General features: G+C 39.5%; 2 protein-coding genes across 2 annotated transcripts in view; one reads left to right on the forward strand and one right to left on the reverse strand.

Annotated features, from left to right (window-relative positions):
- Nucleotides 1-21,262, forward strand: part of LOC140937809 (zinc finger CCCH-type with G patch domain-containing protein-like) — a 204,926-nt gene that overhangs the window by 11,206 nt on the left and 172,458 nt on the right. The window lies entirely within an intron of this gene.
- LOC140937791 (collagen triple helix repeat-containing protein 1-like) lies at nt 1,210-13,849 on the reverse strand. Its single transcript, XM_073387364.1, has 3 exons — nt 13,709-13,849; nt 6,593-6,925; nt 1,210-1,827 (listed from the first exon to the last, which is right to left on the reverse strand). Exons 1-3 carry the CDS (start codon nt 13,790-13,792, stop codon nt 1,474-1,476), a joined length of 771 nt encoding a protein of 256 aa, XP_073243465.1. The 5' UTR covers nt 13,793-13,849; the 3' UTR covers nt 1,210-1,473.

The raw sequence follows: 21,262 nt of genomic DNA on the forward strand, positions 1-21,262 counted from the left end.
AAACGTGATCAAATTAAAATGAGAGATCATATGGACAGGCGGGTTACCTCACCTATGCCAATTACTTCACCTGCCTGTGGTCCCCCACCTTTGTGTAAACAGGCCCTTTTTTGGAATTGATCCGACTCATGTGAAGTATGACGTCTGAACATGGACTCAATTACTTCAAAAATAAATAATTGATAGGAATACTGTTCTGCTCTCTTCTCTAATTATTATTAATTATCATTATCATTCTTATTATTATTATTGTTATTAACTTGATCAACGAAATGAGTAGAAATTACAGATGTGTGAGATTTGTAAATCTCTCCATAATTCCCTTGGCGTTTTCTCCGATGAATGCTCCACTTTCTTAGACATGATAAATGACATTGGCATCGACAAAAAGCAGCAACGTTATATAATCAAGAAAATGATAAATATAGCCATTAGAGCAACATATTACATCTTTTGTTGTAGAAATAGGAACTGGAATAGCCCAGACTTAACGCAATTTTGAATTCGTTTTTTTTTTGGCTTTTGTTTTGTTTTGTTTTTGTTTTTGTTTTTTTTTTGGTTTCTTTTTTCTTTTTAATAATCCAATCTCAAGCAGCATTTGTAAATTGCCTATACGTAGCGAGATTTACAACTGTAAATTCGAAAACACAAATAAAGTTTCCATTATTATTATTATTGGTCAATACATATATCATGATCTAGAACTTAAGGACAAGCACACCACGTGTTAAACAAGTATGGCTAGCCGACGACTCGGCGGGGGGTGGACAAATTGTGCCGTTGTATAACTAGTACAATCACCTGAGTCAGGAGGGGAAAAAACATGGTTATCTAGTGAATGGATCAAAGAGCTGACCGTGTAAGAAAAATGAGAACAGGAGCTTGGAGTGAAGGTTGGAGCGAAAAAAAAAACGACGACTTATTAGCGAGCACTTCTCGGTTGCTAAATGGTGCTGAAATGGGGAGCTTTTGACCAAGAGTCTCTGACATACAATTAGCTGTCCTTAGCTATCACAAGAGTAAACATAATGAAATGTTCCCTTCGCGAACACTAAACTTATGAGAGTTGCCTCAAACTTTAGACTACTGGCGAGGAATGCTGAGGTTTGATTATATAGTTTCAGGTCAGGAAAAAACCTCTCTATTATCAAACCTTAAGAAGAATTGCTTTTAATGAGAAATAATTAAATAAGCTCAAACAGCAAACGCTTCTTTTCAGTTATACACTTTAATAAACGTCTTAATCATATGTAAATAGATCGTGCTGAAATCCCGGACTTCTGAGTTATAGTTTTTAACAATCTGAAGCACTACTGTCTAAAACTATTATAAAAATATCAACAGACTACCCAAACAGGTAAGGGTCGAAATCACTCACTCTATTTCAAAGTCTTTTATCTATTTTTACTTTCTGTAGTATAAGAACTCATAATAACTCATGATCTCCTGGGTCACTTTAATCTAAAGTCACTTTTAAGCTTGAGCTTTAGGAACTTCTTCAACAAATATACGGGACACTGAATTCCATCCTGTTTGGCCATCAGCGTTTCCATATGAAGCGCAGTTGCCGATCCAGAATCCCACGCGCACCTTTCCTTTCTGGATGTTATTACAGTGCCCCTCAATATGGCGGACACGATGGAGATTTTTATTACCGCCTGTCTGCATGTAGACAACTCCGTCAATGGGCAGAGGAGCAGAACATTCAGCGCCATTGAAAGTGAAGTACCAACGTTTGCAGCAGTCATTGCAGCCGTAAATTCTCAATGCACCCGTCCAGTAAACATGAAGGGCAGTATCAGAAAAGTTTTTGGTGAAAACACAGTCCTGCAAAAAATTTGACAGAAAATCTATTAATGAAGAGGCTCGGCAACACGTTGTTCCATGTTCCATGACATCCAAACCCTAGATCTAGCTTAGATCTAATAGCAACTGCCTAGTAGTTGTGGTCGTTGTGGATAGACAAATAAAACAGTTGATAAATGAAGAGGCAAGGCTGACTCCACAGCTGGGAGGTTGAATTCATCCTTTTTTGGAAAAAGGGACTAATGTAATCCAATAGCGCTGTAGTCAGCCTTGCTTTATGCATTTCTTAATTTGCTATACAAGATTTTGCTGGCTAGGCATAGATCCACCATGATCAAGCACCTTTAGGTTTTAAAGTTGACCCCCGTCAACGCTCCCCGTAGAAACGGTGACTCCTGTTACTTGTCCTCCCGTCCCCCCTACCTCCCTGGACCCTTCATCCAGCGTTAAAGACCGTTTTTAGCTAGATCTTTGACATTCCAGATGTCACGCGTATAGAGTACTAAGGTGTGACGTCATACAAAATTAAATTTTATGAAATTATGGGATTTGCCAGGGTATTCTGGAAGAACAGCTTCCAAGAGGCCTTCTTGCCAAAAACTAGCATTGTGGGGCAAATTGTCTCTGAGATATTACCCCAGTTATGTTTTGATGACTCCATACAAATCCTTCTAAATTTGACTTGGGTGTGAATAGTCTTTAATGCTAATTTATGGCAAGTAGGCGTCTTGGAAGTTGCTCTTTCGGAATATCTTGACAAATTCCATAATTTCACAAATTTAATTTTTAAGACGCTGTCACTTTAGAACTCTGTTGGTTGCTGGAAATCGTATGTGCCGACCAATTCGAAACCTTAACATTCCCCGGCAAACCCCGGGCATTTGACCATCCCTTGTGAACAGCAAGCCTCAAGTTTAATATTTTTTTTTAACATCCGGTTTCTAACAACGTAGTTCGATAGATGCGATCTTTCTCATGATTAGATGGAAGATTTGACACAGTTTAAGACAAATTGACTTGTTCGACAAGCACTTCAAAAGCTACGTGTATGCAGTTTTGTTACCATGACCCCAATTTCACTCCCTTTTTTAATAACAAAGCATATTATCATGACCGGAAGATATAAGCCCGACTTACTTTTACACTTCCGAAACATTTACCTTTCTTCCACACATCATATAATCTTCAACACATTTCTTCATTGGGAGAGTCATTTGACTACTACATTAGCCCGTAATGTATAAGGAGAATTTCTCTTTCCTCCGCAAAGGCCTCTCTGTATCGTAGAGAAGTTGGGGAGAGAGAAAACGGAAGCGCGGGGGAGACAATGGGATACCCAGCAGCAGCTTCTACAGAGGAGGGAATAAGAATTTGACCAGGCCTGTCTTTAAAAGTTCAAATGCCCGCGAGGTTACCTCGGCGGATGTTGAAGTTTTGAATTGATTGGCACATAAGTCTTCAGAGTAAACTGAGAGATGAAACGTCCTTGTTAGTAGCAGAGATCTTACCATCAGATACAGGCCTAAATACAGGGGCTAATTAACAGAATCCTTTAAGCGTTACACTTTACATTTTTTTGTAGAACCAACATGAAAAAAAATAATTTTCAAGAAGGTCATTTGTTCATAGCTGTTCAAAGGGTTCATTAGTCACACACATAGGCGCGCTTATGTTATGCCAAAGCCTCAAAGTTTTACCCGAAACACTGAAGAAAATCCTGACATTCTTGAAAGGTTTAAAAGCGTAGTTCTTTCTCTAAATTGAAGTTTGAAAAAAAACATAGCCTCACCCGGTCGCTTGAACTTGTTAATATCACAGCCCCAGAGTTATTTGCAATATAACCTGTTCCAGGTGTTCTGATGGTGGGGACGGCGCGAGAGAAGTGAGCAGGAAAAACAGCGAGGGGGTGGGCTAGTAGTCCAGTCAATCTAGGCATTTTCGAGGCTTAACATAAACTAATTGCAACATAATTGTTTTCAACGTCATTTAAGTAAGGGTGGCCCATCTAGCAACATACTAAAAATCCGCCAAAATCCGTTCGGGGGAACATGTCAAAATTTTGAGCTTTTAACACAGGGCACCCACGTTAGTTGAAATTATACAGTTAAATAAAAAATGCAAAAAATGTGTTTGTTACTTTTATGGAAAAGTGAAAGAAGAAAGAATAACTGCTACCTAGTTTTCGCTGTTAAAAACGAGGTGGCTTTTGCACAGGAAGCCCATGTTCCAATCAAGGAACCCCAAAACAACAGGAGGCTTTCAGAGTAATAGAATGAACTGTTGGCTGTAAAACTACAACAAATTTAGTCTTAAGGCTTTAGTTCTGAAAAATGAAAGCCGTTACTTAGCTTTTAAAAGATATCTTTTTTATCAGATTTCTGTTAGCCGCAAGGGTGAGAAAAATATATATCAGAGCTGGATTTTTGAATAACGTTACAGCCAAAGTAGAGCTCTCCCCTCAAACAGTTTTTTCTTTCAACAACTATCTCCAAAGAAGTCAACATAAAAACTAAGAGTGCAGCTATTGTTCTTCTTTCTTCTCCTCGTTTCTTTCTCCTCGCTCTTTCTATTTTTCCTTTCCTTGTTCTTTTCTAGGAGGATTTTTGGGCTCATTTTGCCGTAGGCTTTTGGTCTCTTACTCAGTGAAAAGACTGCAATTTTCGTTCGGTACGTTTTTAAAAATCCAGCAAGATAATGCTTTAGCTTTTACGGTCACCTATACATTAATTTTTGTTAACGTACCAACATCCTCAAATATACAAGTTTCACTCTTTCGAAGCTTTTCATTTTCTTCTTGTTAAAAGTGAATTGGAGAGGAGGGGAGGATAGTTTTATTAATTCTTTACGACCCACAACAATGCAGAGTTTTTGAACAGGTTAAGCTCCAGTGCCTATGAATTTGATGAGAGGGAAATGCCTTTTCATTAAACGAAAAGCGTTGTTACTTTCGTAAAGGTTAACGGAACATTCATGGCATAAGAACTTTGGTTCTAGCAAACGTTTGTTTCAAGAAAACGAAATAGTACAACAGGGAAGCTGGTTTTTAAGGGAGAGATTGCCCCGGGACATAGAAAAAAAATTACAGCTTCGAAAACAGAATGTGAAGACAAACGAGTGGCTGGGTAACCTGTGCAAAGCGGTGAAGACGAAACTCTGACCCAGGTGTTTCTCACACATTTAGTCGGCGTTTTTAAACCAAAACTACCCAAAATACATTAGCGATGTTGTATCGTAAATTCTTGAGGGAAAAAAAAACATTTATCAAATGTTTTATCTGAATTTGTGATCTCCCTGAAATTGGGTTTCCTGTGGTGAAAGTTGAAAATCTTTATTGCAAATTTTTCTCATGTTTCACTTTAACCGATTTTGGCGAATTTTTAGTATGTTGTTACAAAGCCATCCAACAATCAAATGGCGTTGAAAAAGATTCTGTTGCAATTAGTTTGATGCTAAACCACAATTTTACTAGACTATAGGGAGTAAGAGAGAAGGCCAAACCTCTCTCCCTTTCCTTCTCTTCCTAGATATCTTTCCCGCTCTCTCACTTCGCGCCGCACTCCACTATCTAAACGCCTGGACTGAGTAGGCTATTTGCTGTATGAATAATAGAACAATTATTTGTACACAAAGAGACTAACTGCTCCTTGGCCAGACACTGGCTTTTAACGTGTAAGCCCAAGTACCTCTTCTGCTTGTAAAGCCAGTCCGAAGCAGTTACTGAGCAGCGATATACGGTAGAACTACTATGTGGCCCTCTTGAGAAAATGGACAAGCGGCAAGCGGCCACGTGGTAAAGTTTCCGAAGGGATTTACTAACAATTTTGGCTAGCCTAAGTATAAAATCTGCTTGAACATTATTACATTACTATTTTTGCTGATCAAAAGATCAGCAATAGATCCTACGTTCTTCGGCATATTCGTTTGCGGTCCTTTGCAGTCCCTTGTGGTTCATGTTTGAATTAAATAGTTTATTCTCCCTGTCGGCAGTGCTCGTAAAAATTGCTGCAGTTTGCTAATTCTGCTCAGACACCTGAATTCTGATTGTCGCCGTAGTTTTCGTGACTGCATCTTATTTTACGGCGAGGCCTAGAGTTGTTAACCCTACGTCCAACCCCCAACGAGGGCGCGCCCTGACAGTGTTACATAATTGCAGTCTTATGCCTCACTTAAGTAAGTGCCTAAATTGTGCTGTATACCGGGAGAAAATTTTCAGGCCTTCGGGCATTTTGAATTTTACAAAAATGGCAGGGAACAAGGACATAGCGTTCATTGAGGCATAGTAAAATTGTATTTTATTGTACAGCCTGGGTGACAGGCGTTTGTAAGGGAAGGGGAAGGAGATTTGGTTGCTAGACCGCTCTCGAGGGACTGACTTTCGCGGTTATCGCGCGCCCGGAATCCCGCTCCCCTCCCTTTCAAATATTTGCCACGCAGGATATTCGTCGCCTGATTTTGTTCGGATTAGTTGAAACGGTATTTTTTTATTCCTATATTAATCTTAGTTTGCAATTACTATTTTGATAATAACCAACCATTGACAATGCTGGAAAGAGTACCTTATGTGCTCGAAATTCTGCCGACAGAATTTAAACAAGCCTATGTGTGTAACTAGGCCTCTATATAGAGGATGTCGTTTTATGAGAGAGCATACCAGAAGCCAATAGCTGTTTGTTGGTATCTCCACCAGGCAAACAAAAGGCCTTTAGAAAAATTGCTGCTGCATGCTCTCTATGTTGTGTGTAAATTTGATAATTGTATGCTGATAAATCGCAAATGCACGACTCACCTTGATCAGACCACTGTCCTTATCATCATTCAAGTTTTTCCACACACATTCTTTCCAGTTCTTAAACGGCATCGGGACAGGTTTCCATATTTGTCCAGGGGGACCCTGGGCTCCAGGTTCTCCTTTAGCCCCTCCCTCTCCCTTTACACCAGCAGGTCCCTTATCACCAAGAGGTCCCTGAGGTCCAGTCTTCCCCTGCAATCCTTGATCACCTTTAGCTCCATCACGGCCATCACGTCCGTCACGTCCGTCGCGGCCTGGTGCCCCAGGAGTACCATGCTTGCCGTGCATGCCGGGAATGCCACAACCACCATAACAAAACGATGGAGATTGCTAGTTTCAAACAAGAAAATATAAAAAATTATTAAAAGTATATGTTATCCTTCGACTGACTGATCCTGATTGTATTCAGGTTTAGTTTGCAAAAAGCTGAAGGGCAGAAAGGATTGTGTACTTTTAGTAGAAACAGCTCGAGCTTACCCTATCTCAAAAAATTGCTTGTCCAACGAGATTCGAAAAAGGTGGCATTTTTTCATTTTCATGTCTTAGCTTTTCTTGCCTGCTCTATAGGTTATATCTTCCCCTCTCCACCGTCACGTCTTTTTTAGGGAGCTTTAGCATCGACGACGGCAACGGCAGCGAAAACGTCAGTTTTAAGATGAATTCCCGTTTTTTCAATCTTTGTCGCGTTTATTCCAATTTGCTGAAAATGGCAAGTGTAGGCAAATTTCCCTGGAGTTGATTTCTTGAGGACCGCACTCAAGTTAGAGAGAGAAAAAGAGATTCGCCGTCCCTTGTTTACGTCCTCCATAAAACTTGCAGTTAGACATTTTTACGTCGTAGTCGTGTAAGGACGGTAAAGAAATGTACAAAAAAGCGTGATGCACGTGCAAAGTTGTTGTTTTGCGTAGTAAACCTATTGCTTTTTTGACGTCCTGGTTGCCGTCGCCGTCGTCGTTGCTAAAGCTCCCTATTGTCAAATATCAGGAGCGTAGCGTCCTGAGGGCTTTCCACAAGTTGCTCGAGATTTCCCATTCACGTAAGTTGCTCAAAAGTTTCTCTTTTGGTTGGACTCCTCTTTATTAGCGATCTGATGCAAAACATGCAAATTGTACAACAAAAGTAAAAATTTCCATGCATCTTGTGTAATTTTGCGACGTAATCAACCAGCGTTGTTAAAAAAATTGTCTTCAATTAAAACCAAAAAGTGTATGAGTAAAGACTACACCTCAATATTAACATTAATGATGTAAAAATTATATAATGAGACAATAAAATTCTTGTTTTCAAGGAACTTTCAACCATTTTCTTCCGCCATTTTGAATTTTCTTTAAAACACCGCTGACCTAGCAACCGAGCTGCATGTATCTTGCGCCTATTACTGGACCGGTCATTATTGGTCGCCTGGGGGAAGGGGAGGGGGGGCGGAGGATTTTGTGGGGGATTACACGGTTTTCAATAGAACAGACGGGGGGGTCAGCCCTAATTGACAGGCACTAAGGGGGGGACCAGGAAAAAACAGGAGAAAATTATTTGAAGGGGTGGGATCAATTGATTACCTTTTTGATGATCTTGTTTAGACTCGAACTAATATAATGAAATAGTCAGTAGTTGTGCTTATATATTAAAAGTGATGCTAAAAAATGTTTACGTTCTATAGTTTAAATGTCCACAAAGTTCCATGTTATAAATTCTTTAGAGTCATTGAAAGGTATCCCCGTAATAAGAACGTTCGATAAACGTGGCGGTACACCGTCATTACAAACAACAACAACAGAAGTAAGAAATATATATACATGGTATATCAACAAGTGATTAGTTTAGTGTCACTGCTTCGTCCCCCAGCGCTTCTTTAGTAGCCTCTTGGACGCCTCCCTTTACCGACTCTTGAACGTCCTCCACTGACTTGAATCCCCTCCTCTGCTAACTCTCGGATAGTCCTATTCCGATTTATAAGCAGAGTCCTCGTTCGAGCTTGAATCATCAGTGCTTTTTTCGTTTCAACTGGCTACTACTACCTGCAAGGTACAGGTAATGTTTTTACTAAAAACGCCTTTTTCAAGCAGCCATAGCAGAGGGTCGAGATGAAGACGCCTGACCAATTTCCCGGTTAACTCAGCATCGATTGTTGCGATGCTTGTAAAATTGTTGTTAGTTTTGATTGCATGAAACATCTCTCCAGCTACCTCTCTTGAGGTGAGTTTTTCGAGAAGCAAGTGTGCCCTCCGTTGTAAACGCTTCTCCTTCAATTTTTTCACGTTTCTTTTGTTCTCTTTTTTTCTGCCCGATTGACGATCTCTCCCAATGTGAGATGGAAACTTCCTTTTCAGGTTTATTAGGGTTGTTGCTAGCTTATTTGAGGCTTCTTGAAGTTTTTCATACAGCACCTTTACTCGTTCGTAAAAATAGTTTAGCTGGTCGCTTGCAAAGTGTTTTGGAGTATGGTCTTCTCTATAAAGGACTTTTCGCTTGCCGTCGATGAAGGGTAACAAATCTGCTGACGGAGGATTTCAAGGTTTCATTTATAGTGGTCAAGCAGGACTCACACTTGACAACGTCATTGCTGCTCTTGCAACCATCCACGCCTGCAATAAATTTTGTGATATTTTGACATACTCCCCCCTTCTAGTTTTGCAGAAGACTGTTTTCCCTATCTGACAAATCTTTCAAGTTTTGTGTGTGTTTAACGGCCGGTACATTTGCTGTTGTCCAAGGAGATACCGTTTGAATCGGACTTGTTTGCTACAAAAAGCAGATTCATAAATCTGCCTATCAACACTGATTTTTGCGAAACAGAGGACATGATTTTATCTTACCCTCTGTTAAAACAGAACGCTTTAAGAGATCTTTTATTAATAGGTGTCTTTTTAATTTTATCTAATTGTGCTTGATCTTAAATAGATTGCATTGTCATGTATGTAAAGCTACACGTATGTTGTGACTACCCAACTATGAATAAAGACTCTTATTTATTATTATTTATTATTAAAAACTGAATCATTGGATAGTGCAATTCTAGCATTTTGATTGGCTTAGCCGTTATGGTATATTTAACAGTTAATGAATGAGGCTGAGTATCTTATGAAGAATTATGGAGATCGAGGAGGGTGTTATCCGTCGAGGCCGTAGGCCGAGGCGGATAACACCCTCCGAGATCTCCATAATTCTTCATATGATACGAAAGCCGAATTCAATAACTGTTTTATTATTCATTCAAAATAATTCCAAGTTTAAAAACATAGTTAAAACATGCTTACCTCCATCGATCCATCGATGTTCAGTTCATCTTCGATAGTGTACGTTTAGGTTTGTCTAGCTCCGCAAATATTCTCCAAATAGCAGATGTCGCCTTTCGAGTTGTCTTCTTGCTGTTCTTGCCGTGTTTTTAGCTATTTTTTCGCCTAGTTCTTATTCTTGAAACGAGTGAAATGTCCGCCATTTTTTTAAGTTCACAACCAAAACAACTCAACCTCGTCCCCAGGTCTTCTCGGTTAACGGTGCCTTAACCTGCGAAAACGCTGCATTTTTGACGTCATTTCCTCGTTAAAGTCAAAATTCCTCCAAATTTGGTCATCAGTAACTGGTTATGGTTAATTAAACATGTGCTTTTAGCCAATCAGAATTGGGGAAATATTTTGAATGAATAATAAGAGCTATTATACCATGCTCTCCATATATGGTCGGTGTACGCGTCAGTTTAAAATTGGAAGCTAGCTGAGATTTTTTTTCGCGAACGATAGAACGGCGCCCGAAGCAAATCGTTTTAATTCATTTCTTAGAATACTAGAAATGCAATTTCATCGAAAGAAAAAAGACAAAAACAAACAAAAAAGCCACAAGAGTTTGTTTGAAAGTTTGTCGAAAACACATTTTTTTTTCTTTTTTTTTTTCCTTTTTTTTTTTTTTCACGAGCACTACTACATCTATACCAATAAAATACTACTACAAGTACACAAAATACACTTCCTACTATACATAAATAATGGCTGACACAAAGACTGTTTAGGTACAATTACTACTATAAAATAGGACATAAGTTTTTTTGCATTCTAATTCTCACTAACACGGCAGAATAGCTGAAACTTTTCCCATTTACTTTCCTGATCGGCAACTTTGTTATTTGAATTCATAAGTTTCTTTTCTAACTGATGAATATAACTGACTTTATTTAAAAAAACTGTAAAGGAAGGATAAGTACATTTGTTACGACAATCATAAATATGTTGCTTAGCTAAGACTAACATGTGATTGATAAACAAGTAGTCTTCTTTCCTTTGCCAAAAACCAAAAAGTATATCGCTGTCTGAAAGGTCTCTTAAGGATATGTTTAATTGATTACTCCAAGTAATAAAGTCCGACCAGAAGCTCTTAGTACAGGAACATATAATTAACAAATGCTCAAGGGATTCGCTCTCTTGTTTACAAAATGTACATGATGGTGAATTTGCTAGACCAATTTTATGAAGAAAAGAATTTGTTGTCAAGTACCTGTTTAAAATTCTATACTGGAATTCCCTGGATTTGGTGTCTATGAGAACATTAATAGGCAATTTATAAATATCTTGCCAATCAAGGCATATATCAGGAAACTGTTCTTCAAATCTCGCTTGTGCAGTTGGTCTGGTTTCATATCCTGCTCTAATTTCAGAATAAACATTCTTGGAAAGGACGCTTTCGATCTGTAGATTCTTAGAATACTAGAAATGCAACTTCATAACAAGCGACCTAGGTAATAGTTTTTCTCCGTCGTTCTTACTTTTATAACTGCACCGAAAATCCAAAATCACAGTAATTTCGACGGTTGTCACTTAAAAATTCTGTTCTGCTGTGTAAAATCCTAGAATCCCGATGAGTTTTTAAAAAACTAATGTTCATCGCTACAATGTTTTGATTTTTCATTCATGCAGTCCAGGCGAGTCCGTTCGCGCGTTGACAGTTTTGATAGACATGTGGCATGTGAATAGCTGAAGTCCCTTGTCTTTTCCGGTTTGTTCTAGTCGGGGAGATTCAACGAGATTTTGTGGGCGTTTTTAATAAAACAATTATTCCACTCGCGCTTGTTGGATATGAGATGATTATAGCCAACTCGGCGCTACGCGCCTCGTTAGCTATCTGTCATCTCATATCCAACGCGCCCTCGTGAAATAATTGTTAATTATAACACTGTTGTAAAACTTCAACCAATCGGTATGTGAAGTTGTTGTTCAAGGTTCATGAGACGTAAGTATTAACAAAGATGTCACTTGCTAGCATATAGTAACACTGGCTTTTTGTGGTGGCTGAAATAGAAGAGGGAGGATCATGAAATCTTCCACCACACTGTATGCTTTAAGGGGGGATCACATAAGTTCTCTATTGTCGCAACAAAAATCCTAGCCCTCCCCCAGGCGATAAATATTGACCGGTCCCGTATATGGGACAAGGTGGAAGATCTGGCTCCTTTTTCACAGGAAATTGTGAAACATGGAAGCAAGGCCAATTTAAGCGCTAAAAGCTGCTCCGATATATCAGAATTCGTAGAAAACTAGAAATTGCTCACAAAGAAAAAAGTTGCTCGAAACAAAAAAAAAGTTGTTTGAAATACCATTCTTGACCCAGTGCTCACGGGTTTGGGAATGCGCGCGTAAGCTCTGGGAAACTCTGCGCCGGCGCAGCCAAAATCTGGCTATTTGGGCCTCACAGCGCATGCTTTCTGATCCAACCAAAACTTTTTGCTTCTTTTATATCTACTTCATCGCGAAAGTCTTGCGCTGCTTCGGTATTAGAACTGAAGAAATTTAGTTAGCGGAGCCCTTGAAGAATTTTCAGGTATCCAAGGTTCTTGTGGTAGCTGCTGAGAAAATACCGTTAAACGTTCCCAATCATAGATTTGAGTTGAGGTTTGCATATGCTTGACAGTTGATTAAATATTTGTATGGACTACTTCACGAGGCGATAAGTGAAACCTGAATGGCTTGTTACGATAAACGTATCGAAATTCCAATAAAACTTTCCAAAATATGAATTTAGAGTCCTTTCATTTATGTTTTTTCATGAATATTAATACTTCAGCGATCGAAGCTGCTTTAAAATGCTATATCGTGGGAAAAGAAGGTAATTACAAGTATAAATATCTAGTCGCATCGTACACACATCACTTTAGGGAACGATTTACTTTCTCTGTTGTTTTTTTTTGTTGTTGTTGCAAGTCTGTTTTTGGGCAATTTACGACATGAAGCTCAAGTTTTCATTCATACTCGGTTACTTGGTGTGAATACGATTACGTGGATGTCAAAGAAAAATCAGTAATGTGTCAGGCTTCTTAAATTATAGCTGGCAAAGATGTCGGTGTATTTTTATTTTATTTTTTACATTCAAATCTTTTTCTGGATCAATTTTCGATATGTAGCTAAGCTACTTTATTTGAAAATTGGAAAATCCAGTAATTCTGCCTAATTAGTCGTGTAACTGTTGTTTTGGAATCGCTGAAATCAAGAATCGGCTGGTCGTGTTTACTTCAACATTTCTAGGGAAAAACCCGCTCACACGCCAGACACGCCGCACGTTCAACTGCTCTCGTGCAAACTTAAATGGACCAATCAGGAACACTTTTATTGTTTTTTGCTGATATCAGTCAGAGAAAATCTTGCCCCAGGGTTCCCCAGGACCCTTGATCTCTATCCTCGACAAGCAAAGAAGAGCTCTGGGTCGAGATTGTTTGAAAAAGCATTTTTTATCATATTAAATCGGGAATGACTAATACATTTTTCGCACTATATTGGTGTCTTTGTGTTTCTTTTATCCTTTTATTAATCCATAATTCTGATGGCGTCACTGGCCTTATTTTCCCTCTAGTTTACCAACAACACTAGAGATGGATGAAATAAACCACTAACTACTGCATTTTCCTGCGAATTAATTTTACTAAAAATGTTCTGCGGAAAACGCTGGCAATGGCATTTCCAAGACCCTATAAATTAAAAAATTTTCTGGGGGAGTATGCCCCAGACCTGCCTACGTTGGGCCGGCTTCGACGCTGGAACTTTTCTTTCCCGCGTGCGTACACCTACAAAATCTCACGCTACGCCCCTTAATGTTACCAAATAAATTTGCAATAAGTTTTCTATACGAAATTACCGTGGATTGTGCGGATTGTTTGCTGCCGCTAGAAGCCGTTACCGCAGTCATTGCGGCCAGCATTAACATTAATAAACTTAGCATGATGATCAGCTCGACCAGCTCACGTGACCAGATCTGTCAAAAGCTCCTGAGCTGCCTGCGAAATAGAGGATGACAAACTTTAGCCTGGTACTTTAAGGCACTACGCCCCCCACCCCACCTCCACAAACATCAGTCGTTGTTGCTTGATGCTCATTGCAATCACCCATCAGTTTTCTGGTCCGAAAATATTTACTTAACTTGAACAAAACAAAGTTGAAATAATAAGATTAACTTTTAATCCTTGGTGAATAATTCTTCAAAAGGGATATTGCTGTGCACATGGGTAATACGAAGCCTGCGGGAGTGTTAAAAGAATTTTAAATCAGCTTAAGTATTTACGTTATTTGAACACGCAATTCAAATTTCAGTTTTTAGGGAACAGAAACAGTGCACGTAACCTGGTGTCACTCAATGTGTCGTAATAATAATGCGCAAGTGTTCGTCGTGAAACTTTGATTACTAAAATTCGCTACTTTGATTGTTATTTACCACATGCAAGTAATCTTTGCTACATACAATGGCAAGCATTTGCATTGCAATAAGACGCACAGACCGAAAGTAAAAATCCCAAGAAAATTGTAGATATTAGCCTCTGTATGGGTATTTCCGACGGAATCGAACTCGCGACGATAAACCGTCGATGAAGCGACCATCTTAGAGATTAAAAAGCGATGATAGCATTGCCATTTCAATTAACTTTGACAACGTTCGTTGCGCAAAGACGGCAACGAAACGAAAGTGCGCTGCACGTTTGGAGTTTTTTTTTTTTTCGCTTATCTTCTCGATTCTGTAGTCGTTGTCGTTGCACTGAGCTCGCTAGTAGCGTTACCACGCAAAGCGTGCGATTCAAGATATGCGACGGTTTCGTCTGAAAAACCAACGATTTGATGGAAAACGCGCAACGAAATCGACGTCCGAGGGTTCCTACACAGAAGGTCAGATATCTGCATTATTTAGTGCTCTTTCCCTGAACTTTCATGAGCGAACAGCTTCTCAGTAAGCTATAGTTTCCTGATGTTAAACAAGGAGGGAGGCCAGTAACTAAAACGAAGTCCCCCCTTGCTTTAGATTAAGTAAATGTACCTTGGCAGTCTTGCTCCCGTGTTCAGCGCACGTAGCTGCACCCAGCCAAACTGAAAGCAAAAGTGAAAAATGTTTCCTCGGGTGCAGTGTTGATTTGTTCTTAAAGAGTATTACGTCACTCCGTTTCTCCAATATGAATGGTCAGAATCTAATCCACAGAACAGATGACGTGTTTCCATAAAGATCAACCCCTGTTGTCATGGTGATTCAAGTACCAACGAGAGAGGCTACGTGACTATGTTTTGGTCTCTGCATATCTCGCCATTTTCAAGATAGCGCTATCTGAGTTTACTCGATCCCTTAGATCAACATGAATTAGTAGCATGCTAGAATTCAGCTTTTTCCTCTCCTCAATTAAAATGTAGTTATCCCAGGATAGTCCTTTATTTGCAAGAAAAACTTAACGTAAGAGGGTCTTGCACTAAAATGACATATCCATAAGAGGGCTGCTAGTAAAAATACAACAATGTGCCAGAGTAAACAGAGGACGATTGGAATTAACCTTTGTAATAAGAAATAATACTCTAGGAAGCTAAATGAGTGGTCATCAAGTCAAATAGCTCAAAAACCCAAAAATAACTTTCCCTTTGCCTCCCATGGACTCCGATAGTTGAAAGCGTGGGGGGAGGGGCCGTCTTCGAACCCTAATGAACCCATGAACCCTAATGTGAGGCACAATTAATACCAATCTGGGCGTGGATCAAGGTTTTATTTTAAAACCCACAAAACAGTTAACGCCAGAAAAATTACTGGAATGTTATTTTGTCGATAAAAAGTGTACAATTCACAAGGGTAAAACATATATATATTTAAAAAAGATAAATCCCAAAGTTTTCAACACAACAGGTCATCATTAGAGTAAGAAAATACCTTCCACTAATTACACATTTCATAACCACAGGTAATTCCCGATGGGAAAAGTTTCGCAAAGTAGGAGTTAATTTGCCTGTTCGAGCTAGGCTTCAATTATGAAATCATTAGGCCTTCAAAGATTCTGAGCTGATGACCAAAAGATTTGGCCGTGCAGAGCGTGCGCTTACAAAAACGAATGTGAAGTATTCTCGCGGAGGTGACGGACTTTGGAGCTTTAGGTTGCGTTCTTGATGATTAGCTCTTAGAATTCTCTTTACGGCGGCATAACAGTCAGCTCCAGATGAAAAGTTTCAGTTTACTTTTGTGAAGGTGAGAGTGCAACGGAAACGAAGGCATTTCTGTATGAATCCAATGCTTATGGCCGTTCGTTAAGTCTAGAAGGACCTAGAAGCCGATCAGGCATAAAAAAAGGCTAAACCATAAACAACATCTATCATACCGTATTTATTCGATTAACCGCCCTGGGCGCTTATTCAATTTTTGGACCTTGAGAGTGGGCGATTGTTTGAGGTGGGCGCTTATTCGAGGCTGGGCGTTTATTAAATTTTCACCATTTGCAGCAAGTGTAAAATGTTTATTTTGCAATAATGCAATAAATGGTAACGATAAAAGGCGAAGATGTAACAAAGCAAGGTTTCTGTAAAATACTCTGAAGAAAACTCCGTCTTCGGGCAAGTCTCTTATTAGCACTTATTCAATGTTTTTGGGGTGGGAGGGACAAGAAGTTTGCGTTTCAGTGGGAGGGAGGCGCGGTGGGAGTGGGCGCTTATTAAATTTTTCTGCCTTTAGGATGGGCGCTTATTCGTGCTGGGCGCTAATTCCAGGTTGGGTGCTTATTCGAATAAATACCATATGTGTGTAATTTTGAGTTTAACATACCCGTCCTAACGAGGCAGCAACATCCTCGCCCGTTACTTTGCATCCCCTGATTGACAGATTGTGGCAAAAAAACTAAATCCTATAGTAGCTAAGTTCATTTCCACTCTAAAGAAAGATTTGAGGATACCAATTTACATACGTAACGAAGCAGCAACATCCTCGCCCATTGCTTTGCACCCCCGCATGGAGTTTCGATTGTTGATAGATTGTGGGAAAGAAACTGAATTCTAAGATAAGGGAGAAAGCCTGCACGAATCAGACCGGGACTACAAGAGGGCATTACTCGACGACGGATGTCCTATTTTGAACAGGGAGTAGTCCCCGAAAATCTGTCAGGCAGGGGCTTGCGGTCGGCCTGTGGCATAACTACATGTATAAAGTTATTACCTCTTATGCTGTTGTATTTTATGAGAATCTTAATGTACAGTCGGAAATCTGCAACCCCTCGAATAAATGATTCCTTGAACCTGGCGTTAATTCTGGATAATTCGCTTCAATTACAGACTGTAAATCTGTAACTTTATCCATATGCTTCGAAAATCTCGATAATAACAACGAATTATCTTTTTCCTTTAAAGGTTTGAGAGTTGGGATGAGAATGGGCGTCCATAACAAAGAGACTGAGGCCCGGTTCAGACGCCGCTCCACTCATGTGCCGAACCTAACTGAGTTTGGTTCGACTTTGGAGCGACATTGGCGTGACATCTGATTCAGACGGCGCACCGTGTGTCGAACCTAATCTTTATTTCATGTAGGGAGACTCCGAGGGACTTATGGGAAGATTTATAAATTATCATAACGTACGCATTTGATTCGGCACATGAGAGGAACGCCGTATGAATCACTTGTCGCTCCAATGTCGAATAATGCGACAGCCTGTCGAACTTAACATTTTTGCGGCACCAAATTAAAACTGCCGCACCAAACTGATTCAGACGCCGCTCTTTTACCGTACTTAATACCTCAGTTAGGTTCGGCACATAAGTGGAGCGGCGTCTGAACCGGGCCTGAGGCTATAAATTAATCAAGGCGCAGCATCAGAGACGTCTCAAGTTACGTCCCCTAAAATCCAGACCCAATTGAGACGCAAACCGTGTCCTATCTCGAAACAGATCAAAACACATATCCTTTGGTGCCACACACGCCTGATTAACTTTCCAAATAAACAACCTCTAATTTTCTGACTTTTTTAACTGGTAATTGCTCTACTATGGACACCAAGAAAGTCATAACTAAGATTTTTAGAAGTTATTTAAAAGAAAGAAATAAAAATGAGAAAAGTAACGCAGTGCTCTTCCTTGACATATTAAAGGTGACTTATGGTCGAATTATCGGTTGGAATGTAATGTTTTCCGATCAATTTCGAAATCATGATGATTTGTAAGTCTTTACAATTTACATTATCAGTTTATTATCAAATAATATACATTAAATAGAACGATCATCTTTACAAGGTAAGAGACTAGTTTTGGGAAAGAGCAACTGCATGAGGTTAATAAAATTCAGTTTATTTCTCGATAACGCCATTAAACAAAACCATTGATGTCTATTCGTTCGCGTTAGTGCTGGATTATTTACTAGGTGCTTTTTATCTTCCGCTAATTCTTGATAGAAAATTACGTTTCGGAATAGCCTGTTCCAAGCGTTCAGATAGTGGAGAGCGGTGCAGAGTAAAGAAAGCGATGAAAAGTAGAGGGGGACTGGGGAGAGAGGTGCGGGAACGCTTGTAAGAATTTTTAACAAAAGTGCGTTCCGGTATACCAGATCCTGGTATACCCTCTGATTGGTTGATTTTGACAGTTTTTGTCAACAGTGGAGCGTCTTCGATCACAGCGAGAAATGCGATATGGCCGTTATGACAGACTCTACGTGCCGTCACGCAGAATTCAAACTCGCAACAAACACAGCGCTGAGTGACTTTCCAAACGTAGAGGCTAAAAGCGAAGAGCAAAGAAACTGTTTAAAACACGTAGTCGGTAGGATAGATGTCTTAGCAATTTCTCATCGACTGGCTTTGGAAAAATTCTTATTTTCCAGCTTTTTACTCGAATAAAGTGTGTGTTGGAATGAAGGCAGGATAGAATGCCATTTACGATTGTTGTGGTAACTCCGTTGATTACCATCATGGAAGACCAAGTGGAATATTTGAACAAAATCGGAGTAGCGGCGGCAATGATGGGAGAAGATATGGATGAAACCGTTAAAAGTGGAAGCTGTGAAATTGTTTACTGAAGTGCCAAATCGTGGTTGTCTAATGAATGGACAAAAGGACTTCAAAAAGGAAAGCTTGGAAAGCAAGTTGCAGCTATCGCTATTGACGAGGTCCACTCAATCACCGAATAGTAAATTTTCCCTTCAATTGTTGTGTATTTTCATTGCCTGAGTTAACGATCTGTATTGAAACGGCTTTCTATCGAAATGAGCGATATTTGTTTGTCACTTCATTCATAATTTTTTGTCACGTACACGCTGAAATCATGTTTTAAAGCCGTAAATAAATTCATTATACATGAATACTTCTCCCGCCTTCTATTGTCTGAAAGTCTTACATTGGGTTTTTAGTAAGATTATGTATACATAATATTAATTTTTGATCTGACAAACTTCGATTTATTCGCAAGAAAAATAATAAATGCATCGGGCTGTAACACCAGTCTTGATTGACAAGTGAAGACCACCTACAGCTGATGCGGTCTGACTGGGCGGAAGAGTCTATTTAAAACAAATCTAACAGGCGTTCCCTCTCTCACCTCTCCTCCTCCCTCGCTTTTATTTTTTCGGGCTCCTTTTTACTTCGCACCGCTCCCCACTATCTGAACGCCTAGAACAGGCTAGTTTCGGAACAGAGTGATTTGACCAGTTTGCATTCATAACATATATGGTGTTTTTGTTTATACGGTTTGGGTTAAAAAAAAAACTTGTAATACAATATTCAAAAATACAACAACCTAAATATAAATGCAGTATTACATGGATAATATCATTTCAGCGTTAATTTGTAATTTCACATGTGAAATTACAAAATTGCCATGGCAACCTTCCGTACCTCTCAGTGTCAAGATGGCGACGAAGTTTTAAAATGCCTTGAATGAAGATGTCAGGGCACAAAAAGACGCTTTAGAAAACCTGAACACACAAGAGAACATCAAGAAGGACTCTAACAGGTATTTTGCCAAAAAAGTCTGAAAAATTCTGAACTTTACAAGACAAATTTAAGGTCTAAACATTTGAGAGAGTGGAGTTCTCGATCGATACGATCCAGGATAAACATGTCAAAAATCCAAGATTGCTAACATAATTCGTCACCCATGATTTTAATAGGTAGTCAAATGGTATACTCGTGAAATTATGGAATAATTATACTTGCGTTTCGTCCAAATCCTAATAATTTCCCCAATTTCACTCGTCACCATTTGATTACACATACTAAAAAAGAATTTCGCCAAATTTGAAATTGGACAAGGCAATGTACAAATTAGAATAAATTAAATCTTCAATGAAATCAGTTTATTTCTCAATAACGCCATTAAACAAAACCATTAATGTTTATTCGTCACCAGATCGGTCACCAGATCGTGTACACTAACATTGGGGACGAGAAGACGCGAAAGTGTCCCAAGAACTTTGACGGAGATCATAGCTCCGCTTTCTTCCATTTTACAATCCCAACTCTGCTTCAAATTGATATTGCTTCACTGTTGATACTTTTGAAGCAATTGCTAACGTTTAGGTTGGAATTTTGTCTTTTTCGCAGGCTTTAGTGATATAATATGGAGAACAATTCTCCATCTTGGCAAATTCTCATGATCCCCTAAGTCATTCCCGCATTGTACTTGAGGGGTTTGGAAGTGGCCTTGTCTATTCTTATTTGCCTAACGTCCATCCTGGACAACTTACTAGTCGTCTATGTTGTCCATAACGAATCCACACCCAAGAGCTTAACGAATTTATTCACCTACGACCTGGCATTGACTGACCTTTCTATGGCATCGATAAACATACCCTTCTGGGCCCAGTTGTTCGAAGGCCGATTAGCACTAACCCAGGGTTAAATTTTAACCTGGGTTTCTTTTTCTTTTGCTCAAAAGCATTTTCCCGGATTATTTTCTCTATTCTTTTCAGAGCATCCAATCATCAAATTCTAGGCAAAAAGAATAATTCTGAATTTGCTTTTGAGCTTTCATATCTGAATTCAAATTTCGCACTAACCCCAGGTTATCTTAACCCTGTTTTGAAAAACCCGGCCCTGGGTAACAAACCCATATACAGGGACTTGGATCCCGGTTTAGCGATAAGTGGTGTGAGCTTCGTTAGGAGTTGTTTCTGCCCTGAATATGGGATTTATCGCCTTTAAACGATATATTAGGGTAGTTAAACCATGCTAGCGCTACAGATCAGATTTTTCTCAGGCAAGAAAATGTCACGACTCTACTGCACTCGTATGGATAGCTGCTATCCTCGTCGCAACTACGCCATTGTACGGCTGGGGCAAGATGGTGTACCATCCTCCAAAGCTTCTCCAGTGAATTGTCAGGATGGTAGTCTCGCACAGGGGTGCTGTGGAATCGTTCCAGAAGATATTGATAGGTTAATCAAATTAAGAAAACTGTAGTACGGCCTGCGTAGCAGGCGCTT

This window comes from Porites lutea, chromosome 5 (assembly GCF_958299795.1).
Source record: "Porites lutea chromosome 5, jaPorLute2.1, whole genome shotgun sequence".
Classification (NCBI taxonomy): Eukaryota; Metazoa; Cnidaria; class Anthozoa; order Scleractinia; family Poritidae; genus Porites; species Porites lutea.

Bases quoted from the DNA above. Each gene is read 5' to 3' on its own strand.
- LOC140937791 (XM_073387364.1), bottom strand. From the start codon at position 13,792: ATGCTAAGTTTATTAATGTTAATGCTGGCCGCAATGACTGCGGTAACG. The intron at 6,926-13,708 runs GTAATTTCGTAT...GTTTGAAACTAG, and splicing joins AACAATCCGCACAATCCACG to CAATCTCCATCGTTTTGTTA. The intron at 1,828-6,592 runs GTGAGTCGTGCA...AATTTTTTGCAG, and splicing joins AGGACAGTGGTCTGATCAAG to GACTGTGTTTTCACCAAAAA.